This window comes from Anomaloglossus baeobatrachus, chromosome 6, assembly GCF_048569485.1.
Source record: "Anomaloglossus baeobatrachus isolate aAnoBae1 chromosome 6, aAnoBae1.hap1, whole genome shotgun sequence".
In the NCBI taxonomy this organism is placed as follows: Eukaryota; Metazoa; Chordata; class Amphibia; order Anura; family Aromobatidae; genus Anomaloglossus; species Anomaloglossus baeobatrachus.
The window spans coordinates 10,672,620-10,687,765 of NC_134358.1; the positions used below are offsets into that span (position 1 = coordinate 10,672,620).

The 15,146-nt window shown below is 48.1% G+C and overlaps 1 protein-coding gene across 1 annotated transcript in view; it reads left to right on the plus strand.

Annotated features, from left to right (window-relative positions):
* The window catches only part of LOC142316936 (cytochrome P450 2C8-like), a 107,932-nt gene that overhangs the window by 39,323 nt on the left and 53,463 nt on the right, over positions 1–15,146 (plus strand). Inside the window, exons 4-5 of the mRNA XM_075352719.1 lie at positions 9,141–9,301; positions 12,756–12,929. Coding sequence (XP_075208834.1) covers positions 9,141–9,301; positions 12,756–12,929 — 335 coding nt within the window. The remainder of the gene's footprint in view (positions 1–9,140; positions 9,302–12,755; positions 12,930–15,146) is intronic.

A 15,146-nucleotide genomic window follows, 5' to 3' on the forward strand; every position in this document is an offset into this window, starting at 1 on the left:
GTTTGGGGCAGACCCAGGTTATAAAACGGGCTGGAGCCAACAAGGAGGTGCGCAGTCTTCTATTATGCTCCGAAAGAGCACACCTCCATGTGTGGAACCCATTGCGGCTTTAGGCCAGAGGTAGGCAGGGATAGGGCGTCGATGCAGGCCACCACCACAGTTGGTAACGCAGAACGGTTAAGACCAGCTCCTGTCTTACCAGTCCTGCTTGTGCAGCCCAGTGGCATTAACAGGCCTGCTGCTGCTGATGCGCCTGCTGTCCACAGGTGTGGCCCCAATGCACACGGTCAGCGTACTCAATGGCCCCTGTGATGTTAACAGGGAGTTCCTGGGCTGGGTGGGCGTGTGGACCCTGTGACGTTAACAGGGCTCCCAGTCTCAAGATCCGAGTGGAGTCTAACTCGGTTCAGGCTACTATTAGTTTCATAGCCACACAGCTCTGTAGCCTCCACCTAACCTTCCAGTTGCCAACCTCTCCTTTTCCATCTGGGAGCACGGTGCACACTGACTGCTGATGGGGATATATACCTTTCTCTTTCTATTCTTATTAATTTTCGTTATATAGCGGTAACATAGTACATACCACCTAATCCAAATCTGCCAGTCCCACCGTAACAGATGGTGTTTCTTCATCAAATGTTACTTTTGCTTAACCACCAAACCCACGGACAAAAACTTTTTTCCCCTTTCCAACACACCTGTTCCCCTTTCCACCAGCATCTGTCCTTTTTCAACTCATTTTGTATATGACCAAAAGTGCAACTCTGCAGGGACACCGTACTCAACGCCATCTCAGCACAGCAGCCAGCCCTCGGTCCCTCAGATGTGGACAAGTAAAAGACCATTTCCTCCTATCCATGACAAAGCGTTGAGATTCACTCTGTGCAGCACTGGTGTTTACTGGAAAAGCAGATCTAAGATTGCGTACCACCTTCTGCAGATACTCCTGTATACGTGCGTCCCTTTCTATGGCAGGAATTATTTCACCAAATTTTGTCTTGTACCGGGGATCTAACAGTGTGGCAACCCAGTAGTTAGCATTACTTCGAATTCGTACAATCCGAGGGTCATGTTGTAGGTAGTGCAGCAAGAAGGCGCTCATGTGTCTTGTGCATCCAGGAGGACCAAGTCCTTGGTGTGTTGGTGGCAGAGAGGTGAGAATCGTGCCTCCTTCCTCTGCCCTCTCCCCCCAACCTCGCACAACCGAAATGTGAGCACGCTCTCACTCATCTGCTGAGTCTTCCATGCCCATCGCCAGTTCGTCCTCCATTTCTTCATGGGCTCCTGCACCTTCCTCAACTGTTTTGTTGATACTATGCGCCCTTGTTAATCCCTCTCCCCCACCATGACTGCCGCATCGGTGCCGCTTACCATCTGGACCTCGTAGATCTTGTTATCCCTTCCGCATATGACTCCTCCTGTACTTCCTCCCCTTCCTCTTGTCCCAACACCTGACTCCGAATAATGCTTACAGTGTGCTCCATCATGTAGATGACCAGAATTGTCACGCTGAGAATGGCATCGCCAGTGCTAAACATCTTCGTCGACATTTGTAAACTGTGTAGAAGGGTGCATAGGTCCTTGATCTGACACCACTCCAGCAGCGTGATCTGCACCACCTCTGGATCAAGTTAGGCCAGGCTATATGTCATAACATATTTCAGCAGGGTTCTGCGGTGCTGCCACAGACGCTGCAACATGTGCAGATTCCAATTCCTGCGTGTCGGCACATCGCATTTCAGGCATTTAACCACCAGACCTAAAGACTTCTGGAGCGACAAAAGTTGTTGAGCTGCTGTGTGCGAACGATGGAAGTGAGCACATAGCGAGCGTGCCCGCTGCACAAGGCCATGTAGGCCGGGATGGTGTTTTAAAAATTGCTGGAGAATTAGATTCAACACGTGAGCCATACAAGTCACATGTGTCACATTGCCCTGACGAAGGCACGCTGCCATGTTTGCATCATTGTCGCACCTGACCTTCCCTGGCTGCTGGTTGAGTGGAGACAACCATTGATGAAACTTGGTCTCCAGAGCTAACTGTCCACAATTACTCAGTGGTGTGACTCACATTTCCCATACATTTCAAAGTAAACATTTTACCGCATGATGGCATTGACCTCTGCTGCCAGCATAGTAAGGAGGTGTGTGGGATTCCTTGGGCGCAGTTACAAGGAAGGGTGCCCTGACCACACAGGGTTTGGGCCGAGGTGAAGGACCCACACGAGGTTGAGGAGGCAGAAGCAGTGTATTAACTTGTACATACAGAGGAAGGATTGATACAACTCGTGGGGACAGCAAGACTTGTACAGCAGACCCTTCTCCATCTCTCCCCATAGTAACCCATTGCCCAGTCAGCGACATGTAAGGCCCCTGTCCATGCTTACTGGGCCAAGTATCTGTGGTGAAATGCACCCTGTCACACAGTTTCTCAAAGAAGCGGTGATGTTTGGTGCAACATGCTGGTGTAGCGCGTGCACGCCTTTGTTGGAGAAGGAGTGGCGCCTGGGCATCGGCTCTTGGGGCACTGCGATGGGCATAAGGTCTTGAAAATCCTCGGTTTAAAAGGTTGGAAAGGAAGCATTTTGGTAGCCAACAGTTTGCAGATGCTGAAAGTCAAGCTCTAAGCCATGTCATGCCCTTCTAAAAGCATGTAAAACACAGCAAGGGGACTCCAACCACAGTCTCCCTCGTTTCCACTAATTGGGCCACACACACCCCACTTGACTGGTATCAGTTGACCCCATTTTCAAGATGAAAAAGATCCTTTGCATGAAGCACTCTCAAAAATACGCGTGCCTTTCACCTCCCCTGGCTCAGAAAAGTCCTCTGAGAGCCTTGACTTGTTCATCTTGGTGAACGTTAGTCTGTCCACATTGTCAGTGGACAGATGCGTGTGCTTATCTCTCAGCAGACCCCCAGCAGCACTGAGGACACGTTCCGAGAAAACGCTGGCTGCGGGACACAACAAGATCCCCAAGGCGTACGTGGTGAGCTCAGGCAATTTATCCAGATTGGAAGCCTAAAATGAGCACGGCTCAAGCTGCACAGTAATGGCATCGACGTTCCCTTGCATATACTCATATCTGTGTCTCCTCCTCTTTTTCCTTGTCCAGCTCCTTTGTTTTTGCATGAGTATATGTCCTTGTCACTTTCCCATGTGTTTGTGTTGTGTTGTGAGTTGTCACCTTTTGGACACCTTTGAGGGTGTTTTCTAGGTGTTTTTATGTGTTTGTGATTGCCTGCCATTGTTTCCTATGCGGTTCGAGTGGTTCGTCGAACGTTCGCCGAACCGAACTCAAACGGGACCTCCGTTCGATGAACCGAACTTGAGCCGAACCACGGCCGGTTCGCTCATCTCTACTAGCCAGGTAGTCACAGGCATGACATCGCCCACACCCCCTCCCCTAGACAGGTCCATCCGTCAAACTAAAATCCTTGTTGCCCCCTCCAGGGGCTGATGTCCACACCAGGTGGGGTGGAGCCAGGCGGTTGGCCCCACCCACCGAGGAGTTCACAGTCCTGGAGGCGGGAGAAAGAGCAGTAGTTAGTCAGGGAGTGACAGCGAGAGAGGAGTGAAGTGAGGAGCCCCGGGGTGGGCAGGAGTAAAGTGGAGTGAAGTAAAGGAGAGGTGAAGCTGCCGGTGTCTGGGAAGGAGCCCGGGCACGGAGAGCAAGGTCGGCAGACGGTGGTGGCCTTCTGCAGGAGTAGGTGCAGGTCGGTGAAACCGAAGGACCGTAGACGGGCGGTGACCGAGCCGGGAAGCAGAACCTGCATCAGCACAAAAGGGCAGGGCCATCGGACCCCGACCAGGCTAGAAGCCGCCGGCAAAGGTCAAATCCAGGTGTGACCGGAACTCCCAAGGTTCCCACATCATCACCGGGCCCCGGGATCACCAACCAGTACCCACGGAGGGGATAACATCCTAGCTGCCCCCTACCATCGCTCCGGGGTCCCCGTCACCAGCAGTGGTGGTGCCATCATTACCACATCCCGTGGGTGGCATCACGAACTATCTCCCTAAACAAACCACCCCCTTTTCACTCACGGGTGAGGAGCGCTGCTCGAGTCCCCGGGTCCGGCCCACCGCTCGAGCCACCGAGCAGCAGCAGCAGAAGCCCCGGTCCCGAGCGTAGCAAGTGCGCCCCTCCACCCGCGACAGTAGTATGGGTCGAGAAGGGTGAACAAGTAGTCAACTCCATTGGCCAAAATGCATATAATGTGAGGGTCACGGGTGAAGACATAAATGGGGCACACACGAAGCTCACCTTTACAAGTAGCTCAGGAAAATTTGGGTAGGTTTTCGGAAAGTTCTGAACCACAAAGTTGAACAGATGGGCCAGACATGTTACATGTATGAGCTTGCCAAGTTTAAGAGCTGCCATCAGGTTACAGCCATTATCACACATGACCATTCCTGGTTGGAGTTTCAGCGGAGAGAGCCACAGATCTGTCTGTTCTGTTATACCTTTTGACAACTCTGCAGCAGTATGAGGTTTCTCACCTACCAAAATTAGTTTAATCAAATGTAACAATTTGACTGTACGAAAGAGAGGGACATGGGTTCCTATGCTGTTTTCCACATTAGGGGACCCTAGGGTATCCTTCATCTCTGTATTACCCCTAATTGTGGAGATGCCAGAGTCCCATGCCGTACTAAAGCTGATCTGTTCCCCTCTTCCCCCAAGGGAAGGAAGGGGCAGGAGTGTGATGGAAACACAGATTAGACAGACATGGATAACTAAAACTCAGTCACTCTGCAAACTAAAAGGAACAAACAGTAAGAGACAAAAAGGAAAAGCAAGAGCAGAAAGGCAATAACAAAAAAACAACAAGGTTTATGACCACAACCGCACACAACAATAATATCTCAAACACCAGTAAGTCTGGATAACAACCTCACCAGACCAGACTTAAGCGGGCTTTACACACTGCGATATCGGTCCCGATATCGCTAGTGTGGGTACCCGCCCCCATCTGTTGCGCGACACGGGCAAATCGCTGCCCGTGCCGCACAACATCGCCCAGACCAGTCACACATACATACCTGCCCGGCGACGTCGCTGTGACCGGCGAACCGCCTCCTTTCTAAGGGGGCGGTCCGTGCGGCGTCACAGCGACGTCACTTAGCGGCCACCCAATAGCAGCGGAGGGGCGGAGCTGAGCGGGACGTAACATCCCGCCCACCTCCTTCCTTCTGCATAGCGGCCGGGAGGCAGGTAAGGAGAGCTTCCTCGTTCCTGCGGTGTCACATGGAGCAATGTGTGCTGCCGCAGGAACGAGGAAGAACCTCGTTACTGCTGCAGTAACGATTTTTGAGAATGGACCCCCATGTCACCGATGAGCGATTTTGCAAGTTTTTGCAACGATGCAAAATCGCTCATCGGTGTCACACGCAACGGCATCGCTAAAGCGACCGGATGTGCGTCACCAATTCCGTGACCCCAACAAGTTCGCATTAGCGATGTCGTAGCGTGTAAAGCCCGCTTTAGTCAAGCTATTGCTGGTAACATAAGATCAGATCAGCCAGAATATATAGAAGGAGAGCGAGCGTGACGGGCTCTCCTATAGCATGTGACCAAGAAGACTAACAAGCAATCCAGCAGAGATTAACTCTAGCTAGTCTACCCATTAACAACAGGTCTGTGCCTCAACACCTGAGTCACCCTGCGCTGATCACATACTTAAGGGAAGTTGACAAGAACAAGCTGTGGATATAAAAAGCACAATAGGGTCTTACCGATGTATAATATGGTGACTGTAGAGGAAAACCGTTCACCTGGATTAGTTGTGTGTCTCACAATCAATATAGAAACATATAACAGCTGCAGCCGATCCCACATGTCAAAGGCTGGAGCAAGACAAAAGCAGGATAATTGTGGTGTACTCCGCGCTGCTGTACAAAGAAACACTCCAAGTAATAAAGCAATGTGGGTTGTTTATTCTACGCATTTCGAAGAGCTTTCTCCTCTTCTTCCTCAGGAATATCCACCAATTGATTGGTGGATTTTCCTGAGGAAGAAGAGAGGATATCTCTTCGAAACACGTAGAAAAAACCACCCACATTGCTTTATTACTTGGAGTGTTTCTTTGTACAGCAGCGCGGAGTACACCACAATTATCCTGTTTTTGTTTTACTTGAGGGAAGTTAGCAGTCAGAATGCAGGAATCTGAAGTTCCACAAGATTTTGTCGTCATCGTGACAGTTGGCGATGGCTGCACAAAGTTCCTTGTGACACCATAGCCTGTTGCCCCTTCACCAGACAGCGCTGCAGTGATTCCAGCTTGCGGCTGATATGGACGACAATGTATGCCATCCCAGTTTCCAACTCTGTCCCGGCCTTCAAAAGGTTCATCCAATGTGCCGTGAGACAAATGTAGCATTCCTGACCACAAGTGTTTGTCTACATATCGGTTGTTAAGTGGGACCTCCCAGTAACTGCATCAGAGAGGGCATGGGTAACAATATATGTCATGTGTTGGTGTAAGGCAGGGATGGTACACCGGGAAAAATAGTGGTGGCTGGGGAACAAGAACCAAGGGTCACCTGTTGGCCCTATAAAAAGTATGAGAGAAGGCTAGCTGCTGGCCATCTAAAAACTATGAGTGAAGGCTGGCTGCATGCCCTCTAAAAATTATAAGTTAAGACTGGCTGCTGGCCTTCTAAAATTATAAGTGAAGGCTGGCTGCTGGTCCTCTAAAAATGATAAGTGAAGGCTGGCTGCTGGCCTTCTAAAAATTATAAGTGAAGGCTGGCTGCTGGCCTTCTAAAAATTATGAGTGAAGGCTGGCCGCTGGCCCTCTAAAAATTATAAGTGAAGGCTGGTTGCTGGCACTCTAAAAATTATAAGTGAAAACTGGCTGCTGGTCCTCTAAAAATGGTAAGTGAAGGCTGACTGCTGGCCTTCTAAAAATGATAAGTGAAGGCTGGCTGCTGGCCTTCTAAGAATTATAAGTGAAGGCTGGCTGCTGGCCTTCTAAAAATTATGAGTGAAGGCTGGCCGCTGGCCCTCTAAAAATTATAAGTGAAGGCTGGCTACTGGTCCTCTAAAAATGATAAGTGAAGGCTGGCTGCTGGCCTTCTAAAAATTATAAGTGAAGGCTGGCTGCTGGCCTTCTAAAAATTATGAGTGAAGGCTGGCCGCTGGCCCTCTAAAAATTATAAGTGAAGGCTGGCTGCTGGCCCTCTAAAAATTATAAGTGAAAACTGGCTGCTGGTCCTCTAAAAATTATGACTGAAGGCTAGCTGCATGCCCTCTAAAAATTATAAGTGAAGGCTGGCTGCATGCCCACTAAAAATTATGAGTGAAGGCTGGCTGCATGCCCTCTAAAACTTATAAGTGAAGGCCGGCTGCTGGCCCTCTAAAAATTGTAAGTGAAGGCTGGCTGCTGGCCCTCTAAAAATTATAAGTGAAGGCTGGCTGCATGCCCACTAAAAATTATAAGTGAAGGCTGGCTGCATGCCCTCTAAAACTTATAAGTGAAGGCCGGCTGCTGGCCCTCTAAAAATTGTAAGTGAAGGCTGGCTGCTGGCCCTCTAAAAATTATAAGTGAAGGCAAGCTGCTGGTCTTTTAAAAATTATAAGTGAAGGCCGGCTGCTGGTCTTCTAAAAATTGTAAGTGAAGGCTGGCTGGTGGACTTTTAAACATTATAAGTGAAGGCTTGCTGCTGGCCTTCTAAAAATTACAAGCGAGGGCCGCTTGAATGATGACTCTATGGATATAGTGGAGACGGAGGAGGAGGACAAGAAAAATAAAAAAAACCTGAACCGTATACCCTTTTTGGGGTGGGAAGGGGTGCATTGGAATACACCAGAAAAAAAAAATAGAATTGGCTTTATGCTCCTCTGCTGTCATCTGTTGGGGTTGAGAAGTCGGTGCCAATCCAGGCCTTGCTCATTGTGAGAACAGTCAGCCTGTCCGCATTTTCAGTTACCAGGCGGATGTGCTTATTAGTTATTATGCCCTCGGCAGCATTAAAAACCCATGGAAAAAACTTAAGCAGGTAGTGAGCGGTGACTGTGGGGTGCGAGCCTCAAATTTACCTCCATTCCATTTTTAAAAAAATATAAAGATGCAATTATACAATGGGTGAGTGGCTAAAATACAAGGACTTGTGGTGTTCTTTCCTCTGGAATGGGTTGGAGAAATTCCCCTAACATTGTTCATGAATTTTCCTTGGCAAAGGTCTACAAGGAGATAAAAAAAAGTTTGGAAACCCTCGCTTCAATCATCACAGGAGGAAATGGCGGCACTGGAGTAAAATCAGAGTCGCATGCCTGAAGGTCTTTGTTGTGTCAGTTGTACCCGGAGTAGAGGCCTCTGGGATTCCTTGTTATTGGCCACAGAAGTCTCACTCCTTCTAAATGTAAATGTTTTCTGAGGCCCTCTAGGCTGTATTGGAGTGATTCCTTCTAATTTTTGGTAGCCCTTGTACATAGTGCATACGCTTTACCAGTCTAGAAGGCCCAAACCTTACAAATGGGAAAAAATGTTTTCTGAGACTCTCCTCTATGTGTCTTCCAGGGTGTATTGCATTCCCTCCTTTCAATTTTTAATATGCCATGTACTTAGTACAAAGACTTCACCAGTCTACAAGTACACTCCTGAATGAGAAAAAAATGTAAGAAATTTCTGTGACTGAATTGGAAAACTGAAGCATTTTTGGAAGAAGGAGCATGCCAATCTTTGCTGCGTTCTTGCAGCATTTTTTCCACCATTAAAAGCAATGAATGTGCTAAAACACACAAAATATGCACTGTGTGAATCCAGCCAAAGGGGTGGAGCAGGTGTTTTTTCTGTCTAGTTAAATTTATATACACATCATTATACAGGAAAGAATCTTTTCTAACGTTTTTCCTGTAAAATCCATGTTATCTTCAGTTTTGTATGTTTTATCATCGCTCCATAAAAGTGGCATAATCCTCTGACCACATTGTTCCCAGCAGTGTCTTGGGGCTTACGTGGGTCTACCTGTGCTGTTTCCATCCTTTTCAGTGATTTTCAGACCCCTCAGATCTCCTGGAGGGTCTGCTGGAAAAATGCTGGAGTTTCGCATTGACTTGCATTATACTTGTTTCTTGAGAAGAGCATCTGAGTATTTAGTGCTCGCCCATTACTAATTATTACTTTCTTTTTTAGGAAAACCCTTCAATCCCATTACCCCCATGAGCTGCGCTGTGGGGAACATCGTCAGCTACATTCTGCTCGGCAAAGATTTCCACTATAAAAGCCCAGAACTAGAGGAGCTGATCACCGTCACCAGGAAATTCGTCTTTGACTTACACTCGCCCCTACAGGAGGTAACGGAGGCCATGAGGCCATGTAATGTGCTCAGACTGTTTAACAATTGCATTAAGTTTACTTCTAACAATACTCACACACCATTTGTCCTTCTCTTACAAAGAGGCTGACATTCTTACCAGGCATTTTCTCTTAAACACACTTCGGCTCTTCCGTAACAGCCGCAGTCGAAGTCCCACCGGCTACCAAAGAGAATGAGGGTTTCCCGCTTTAATGTGGCACTATGCTGTCCTCTGAGTGGCTATACTACCTCATCGGGTTGAGTTCAAGGATCCCGTTCCAGTAGTGACGGTGGCTGTCCGAGGACAATGGCCTTTTTAATAACCGCACTATTCTCAATAGCATGCTTGCCAAGGGGGCGTTGTCATTGTTCCCTCTCAATACTTATAGGAAGCCTATCTGCTGCTCTGTGTATTTGGTCACCTTGTTTTCTTCTTCCTGCACAAACTTCTGCCTCTTCTTTCCTCTCCGCACCACTCTCTCCACTCTGCTACATTGCTTCACGCTCTATCCCTATCTAACTAAAACCAGGAAACCCTCCCTACTACATTCCCCACACTGTGTTATCCTTTCCTTCTTGACCCAACCATTTAGCAGGCTGGCTGGTCTCATAGCTCAGCTCTTTAGCAGTGAGAAGACTCCTTTTGACTAGGCTCCTACTGTGCTAATGACTCCGCAGGCCTTCTGTCTGTTCCACATACAGCTGCTTGCCTATGAAAGGGACGCTCTCCTCCTTGTCCTCTGTCTTACTAGAATTACACTTCGCCTCTGAGGGGGCTCACACTTCACTTCAATCTCCTTGACTCTTTCTCTTTTGTCTTCACTCTCCCTCTCTCCTGCCTGACTCCTCCACACCACCCCACTCCACTCTGCTACATCTGACCCTGCAGTTCCTTTCCCTTTTTGATACTTCTCCCTATCTCCCTGCTACAGGAAGCTCTCTTCCCTATTTTTTCACCTGTACTGGGGACTGTCCTCCCCCTTTTACCCCATGCCATTCTGTTACTCCCTTACACTGAGGGACCTGGACCTAGTGACACCTGGTGGTGGCTGGCCAAATTACACAGAGGAAACACATAACAATACAGTACATTACTGTCATATTTCACTAAAATACATCAATTTATCATAACATTCTTTAGGGGCGGCAGGGCATTAGACACCCTGTTACATGCTTGGGTACATTCTGTGTTCAGGTATGGTGGGTGCTCAGCTACGCATTGGTGCTCGGATACACTCAGTGTTTGGCTCAGTGTGAGCCATGTTTGGACAGCTCACACTGGGGGTAAAAGCAGCGTTATCGGCTGTAGTGTGCAACCCAAAAAAAAAAACATGGAAAAACCACGTCCACGCTCCCAACACAGGTATCAATTCTGATACAAGTGAGAAAATAATTTTTGCCAGCTCACCTGTATAGGAACTAATCCCCTGAGAAGAAGCATGGATAACACCCTGCAGGTGCAAATCAGTAGTAGGAGAGAAAATTCCAGTGATATACAAGGCACTTTATTCCAAAGTGGGCTACAATCCAGATAACAAAAAATTGCAAAATTCCCAGAGGAAAACAAGCTGAAAAATAATACAAAGCTACGTGTTTCAGACGAGATGTCCTTTTTTGTACGAGTGTACTTGTTTGAGTGCAGCGTGTATTAGGTTTCGTTCTCCCTTGTCCGTATCATTTCTGTATGGCTTAGATACTGGGTTTCTGGCCCGCTCCCCGGATGGGGGGGAGTAAGATCAAGGCTCGGACACGAGTTAGGGTCACACTAGGGTTTCGGACCTGGCTACCATCAAGCCTACCTTCTAGATATGTGACAGCACAGGGTCTCAAGTCTAAGGGGCAGCCTAGGAGCCCCTATTCTGTCAGTACATACCACGTGACATGAGCCTTATGCTCCAAACATCTAGAAATCTTCATGCCAGATAGTTTTGGGAGTCCTGCCCATTTTGGACCGGGCACACCTTGCCACACCTAGCTCTCTATGGCCCTAGCTTCAGCTATATCTAAGATGGAGTCTCTCTTCTAACCACAAAAAGCAGCTCTTCCCCTGAGGCCTACTCCCGCAGTTTGACATCTCTATCACCCGTTTTCTACAAGCACTATCTTAACCGGCCACTAGATGGCAATATCTTCCCTTTACAATATAGTTTGCATTGTTATGTGGCACCCAGGAATATGGGGTACTCGGTTTTGGGCAGTGTCTCTATTGGGAATGTCACGATGGTGGCTGTTACCCGGTTCCGTGCCCTGGGCCCTTTTTGTAATGGGGATATTTACAGGGGATTTGTGAATAGAGTTTATTGGTGACGCCACTTGCAGTGTTGCCGGCTATGTATATGGAGCCACCGCTGCAGAATGTCTCTACTGGGGCTGATGGTATTAACAGCTAGTATGGTAGTCCCTGCGCAAGTAGGGTTTTGCCCCAGCAGGTGTATGGTGCGGTGGGCGTCGAAAGGAGTCCAGACAGGTATTCAGTGCAACTGGTTTACTCACTCTTGGGGTGTTAACTGGTTGCCCAAGGCCGGCTGGTTTCGCCTCCAGGTCACCTTCATCCCAATGCCAGTCTGGTTCTCTGGTACCTTCTTCTCCTGCCCCTGTCTCTGGTAAGTGGGTCCCCGTGGTATGGAACAATGGGGGTCCCCGTGCTGTGGTTTGTCCACTTCTGTCCGCCTGATGGTAGCGTGAACCCTGTGGGGTTAGAGTCTCTGGTCCTGTGTCCGGTTCTCCCTTTGCTACTGAGTCTTCAGATTCTTTGGGCTCAGCAAGGTCCTTGATGGTCCCCTTTGCTGTGCAGGTGTTAACAGGTCGGCTTGAAGCTCTTTCCTGTCCTAGGGTCCTGTACCCAGTCGGTGCGTAGTTCCAGGAGTACTCCACCGTACTCCACCGGCAACCACCTCACCTGGGTACCAGGTCACCGTCAACCCGAGTCAGGATGTTGCTCAGTCACCTCTTTACACTTCACCGTCAACTTTCAACTGAACTGCTCTCCACAGTCTGCCCCTTCCACCTGGTCAACTAGTGGACTGGATTGGCTCCACCTCTAGGCTGCCATCCATTGGTCCCACCGTAGCTAAGCACCATTATATGGGGGAATGTTGGGGAAAACTGGGATTACCTGGGTTCTTGGTGTTACCGGCACTGGGGTTCTGGGTCCCTAAGGGGGTAGGCTCTGCATCCTGGTGGGGATGCAGAACCTTGTAGCGCCCTGATGGTCTCAGGGGCACTACAGTTACATGACTCTGTACATCAATATATACAGTTATGATTGTGGCTTCAGGGGGTGGGAATCCTCATTATCGCCATTGTATCTGTCGGTGTTACACACAGTAAACTCCAATGTCCGCTGCAGTCTCCGGGCTCCTGATCCGACCTCCTCATGGTGAATGTTGCATGTGCAGAACGGTCTCCATATGATGCAGCTCACACATTTTTACCTATTTTTCATCCTGCAGATTGTAAACACTTTTCCAGTTCTCCTCAAAATCCCATTTCTCCGGGAGAAAATCTTAAGTGAAAGTTCTGCAATGAAATCATTTGTTAAAAAATACATTGAAGAGCACAAGCGAAGTCTGAACCCAGCCGCCCCCCGAGACTTCATTGACTACTTCCTGCTGAAGATTAAAGAGGTACTGATGCCGAGATCCCACATTCAGGGTTAGGGGGTCACATCACTCAATATAAGAGTAATATCCATCACTGAAGAAGGAGCATGCTTACTGACACACGGTCATCACAGGGCGGGAAAGATGAGGGAAGGAGTTGGGGTCAGTGGGTGCTTGTGAGTTGAGCTAGGGAGACACGGGTCGCTGTGGTCACGATCCCGCCACATTGTGTGTCATTCTATGGTACTGTGCTCCAGGAGTTGTGCACTGGCGACACACCATAGTGGCGTAGGGAAAATATGTGCTTGACCCTACTGAGGTAGAAGTGTTGGATGGGGCTCTGATCCTCTGATCCTATAGGTTCTCCCTATGATCCTGTGAGTTGTGACTTTTATTGTCCTCTTCAATGTGAAATGCACACACTATCTGCTACAGAGCGCTGTGTCCATGAGTTCATCATGGTAGCTAGACACAGCTAAGGTGTGCATATGGTCTTAAGATTTACAGCAAGGAACAGACCGGTGCTGCCCCCGGGTGGACACTGATGACCACTGTAGACTCAATCTATGCAACAGAGGTAAAGACGAGCAAATTTATTCTAATCCAATAGAATTCATGTCAATTTCATAGGAATTCAATGAAGCTGCCAAATGCCAACAATATGCTGTCTGCTTTGCACGAATCGCCTTTAATGTCCACCGACATTTCACAGATTGCATCAGTCAGTGGAATCCATTGATTCAGCACCGTCATCATATGGATTTGCAGCTTTCATATCACATGGTATTGAGCAGCGAATCAGGGGGCAAATGCAAAGCCAGTTTCAAAGAAGAAGCAGGGAATGCAGCAGCCATATTGTCTTGGGCTCTCTCCCCACACGTGTTGGACACATGTATGACCCTTGTAGGGTTATAGATTCTATAAGGACAGCTGCATTGCCCCCATTGATTATGTAGTAATTAGGGATGATCGAATATCACAAATATTCGGCAATATTCGGCTTCGTGAATATCTGACGAATAGTTTGCTGCTATGTGAATATTCGATGTGCAATGTAAGTCTATGGGAAGCCCGAATAGTTGCTATTCGACAACTTTTCGGGTTTCTCATAGATTTACATTGCGCATCGAATATTCGCAAATTGTCGAATAGTGGCGACCTATTCGGCGAATATGGGTGTTGCCGAATATTTGCAGTATTCGATCATCCCTAGTAGTAATGCCTTCCATCTTCTACAATTCCCTATCCTGGGCTTCTTCCAGGTGTCCTTCACCCTGGACCCTTTTGTGGTATATATGTCCTAATGAGCACCTTACTGGTATATATCCCCCCATCATGGGTTCCTTCATGTTATATACCCCCCATCTTGAGCTCCTTCCTGGTATATATGTCCCCCATTCTGGGCCCCCCCCATGCTATATATGCTCCCCATCCTGGGCCCGTTCCTGGTATATATTTCCCCTCTGCTGGGCCCCTTCCTGATATACAGTTAGGTCCAGAAATCTTTGGACAGTGCCACAATTTTGGCGAGTTGGGCTCTGCATGCCACCAAATGAAACCTCTACAACAGAATTCAAGTGCAGATTGTAACGTTTAATTTGAAGGTTTGAACAAAAATATCTGATAGAAATTGTAGGAATTGTCACATTTCTTTACAAACACTCCACATTTTAGGAGGTCAAAAGAAATTGGACAAATAAACCAAACCCACACAAAATATTTTTATTTTCAATATTTTGTTGCGAATCCTTTGGAGGCAATCACTGCCTTAAGTCTGGAACCCATGGACATCACCAAACGCTGGGTTTCCTCCTTCTTAATGCTTTGCCAGGCCTTTACAGCCGCAGCCTTCAGGTCTTGCTTGTTTGTGGGTCTTTCCGTCTTAAGTCTGGATTTAAGCAAGTGAAATGCATGCTCAATTGGGTTAAGATCTGGTGATTGACTAGGCCATTGCAGAATGTTCCACTTTTTTGCACTCATGAACTACTGGGTAGCTTTGGCTGTATGCTTGGGGTCATTGTCAATCTGTACTATGAAGCGCCGTCCGATCAACTTTGCGGCATTTGGCTGAATCTGGGCTGAAAGTATATCCCGGTACACTTCAGAATTCATCCGGCTACTCTTGTCTGCTGTTATGTCATCAATAAACACAAGTGACCCAGTGCCATTGAAAGCCATGCATGCCCATGCCATCACGTTGCCTCCACCATGTTTTACAGAGGATGTGGTGTGCCTTGGATC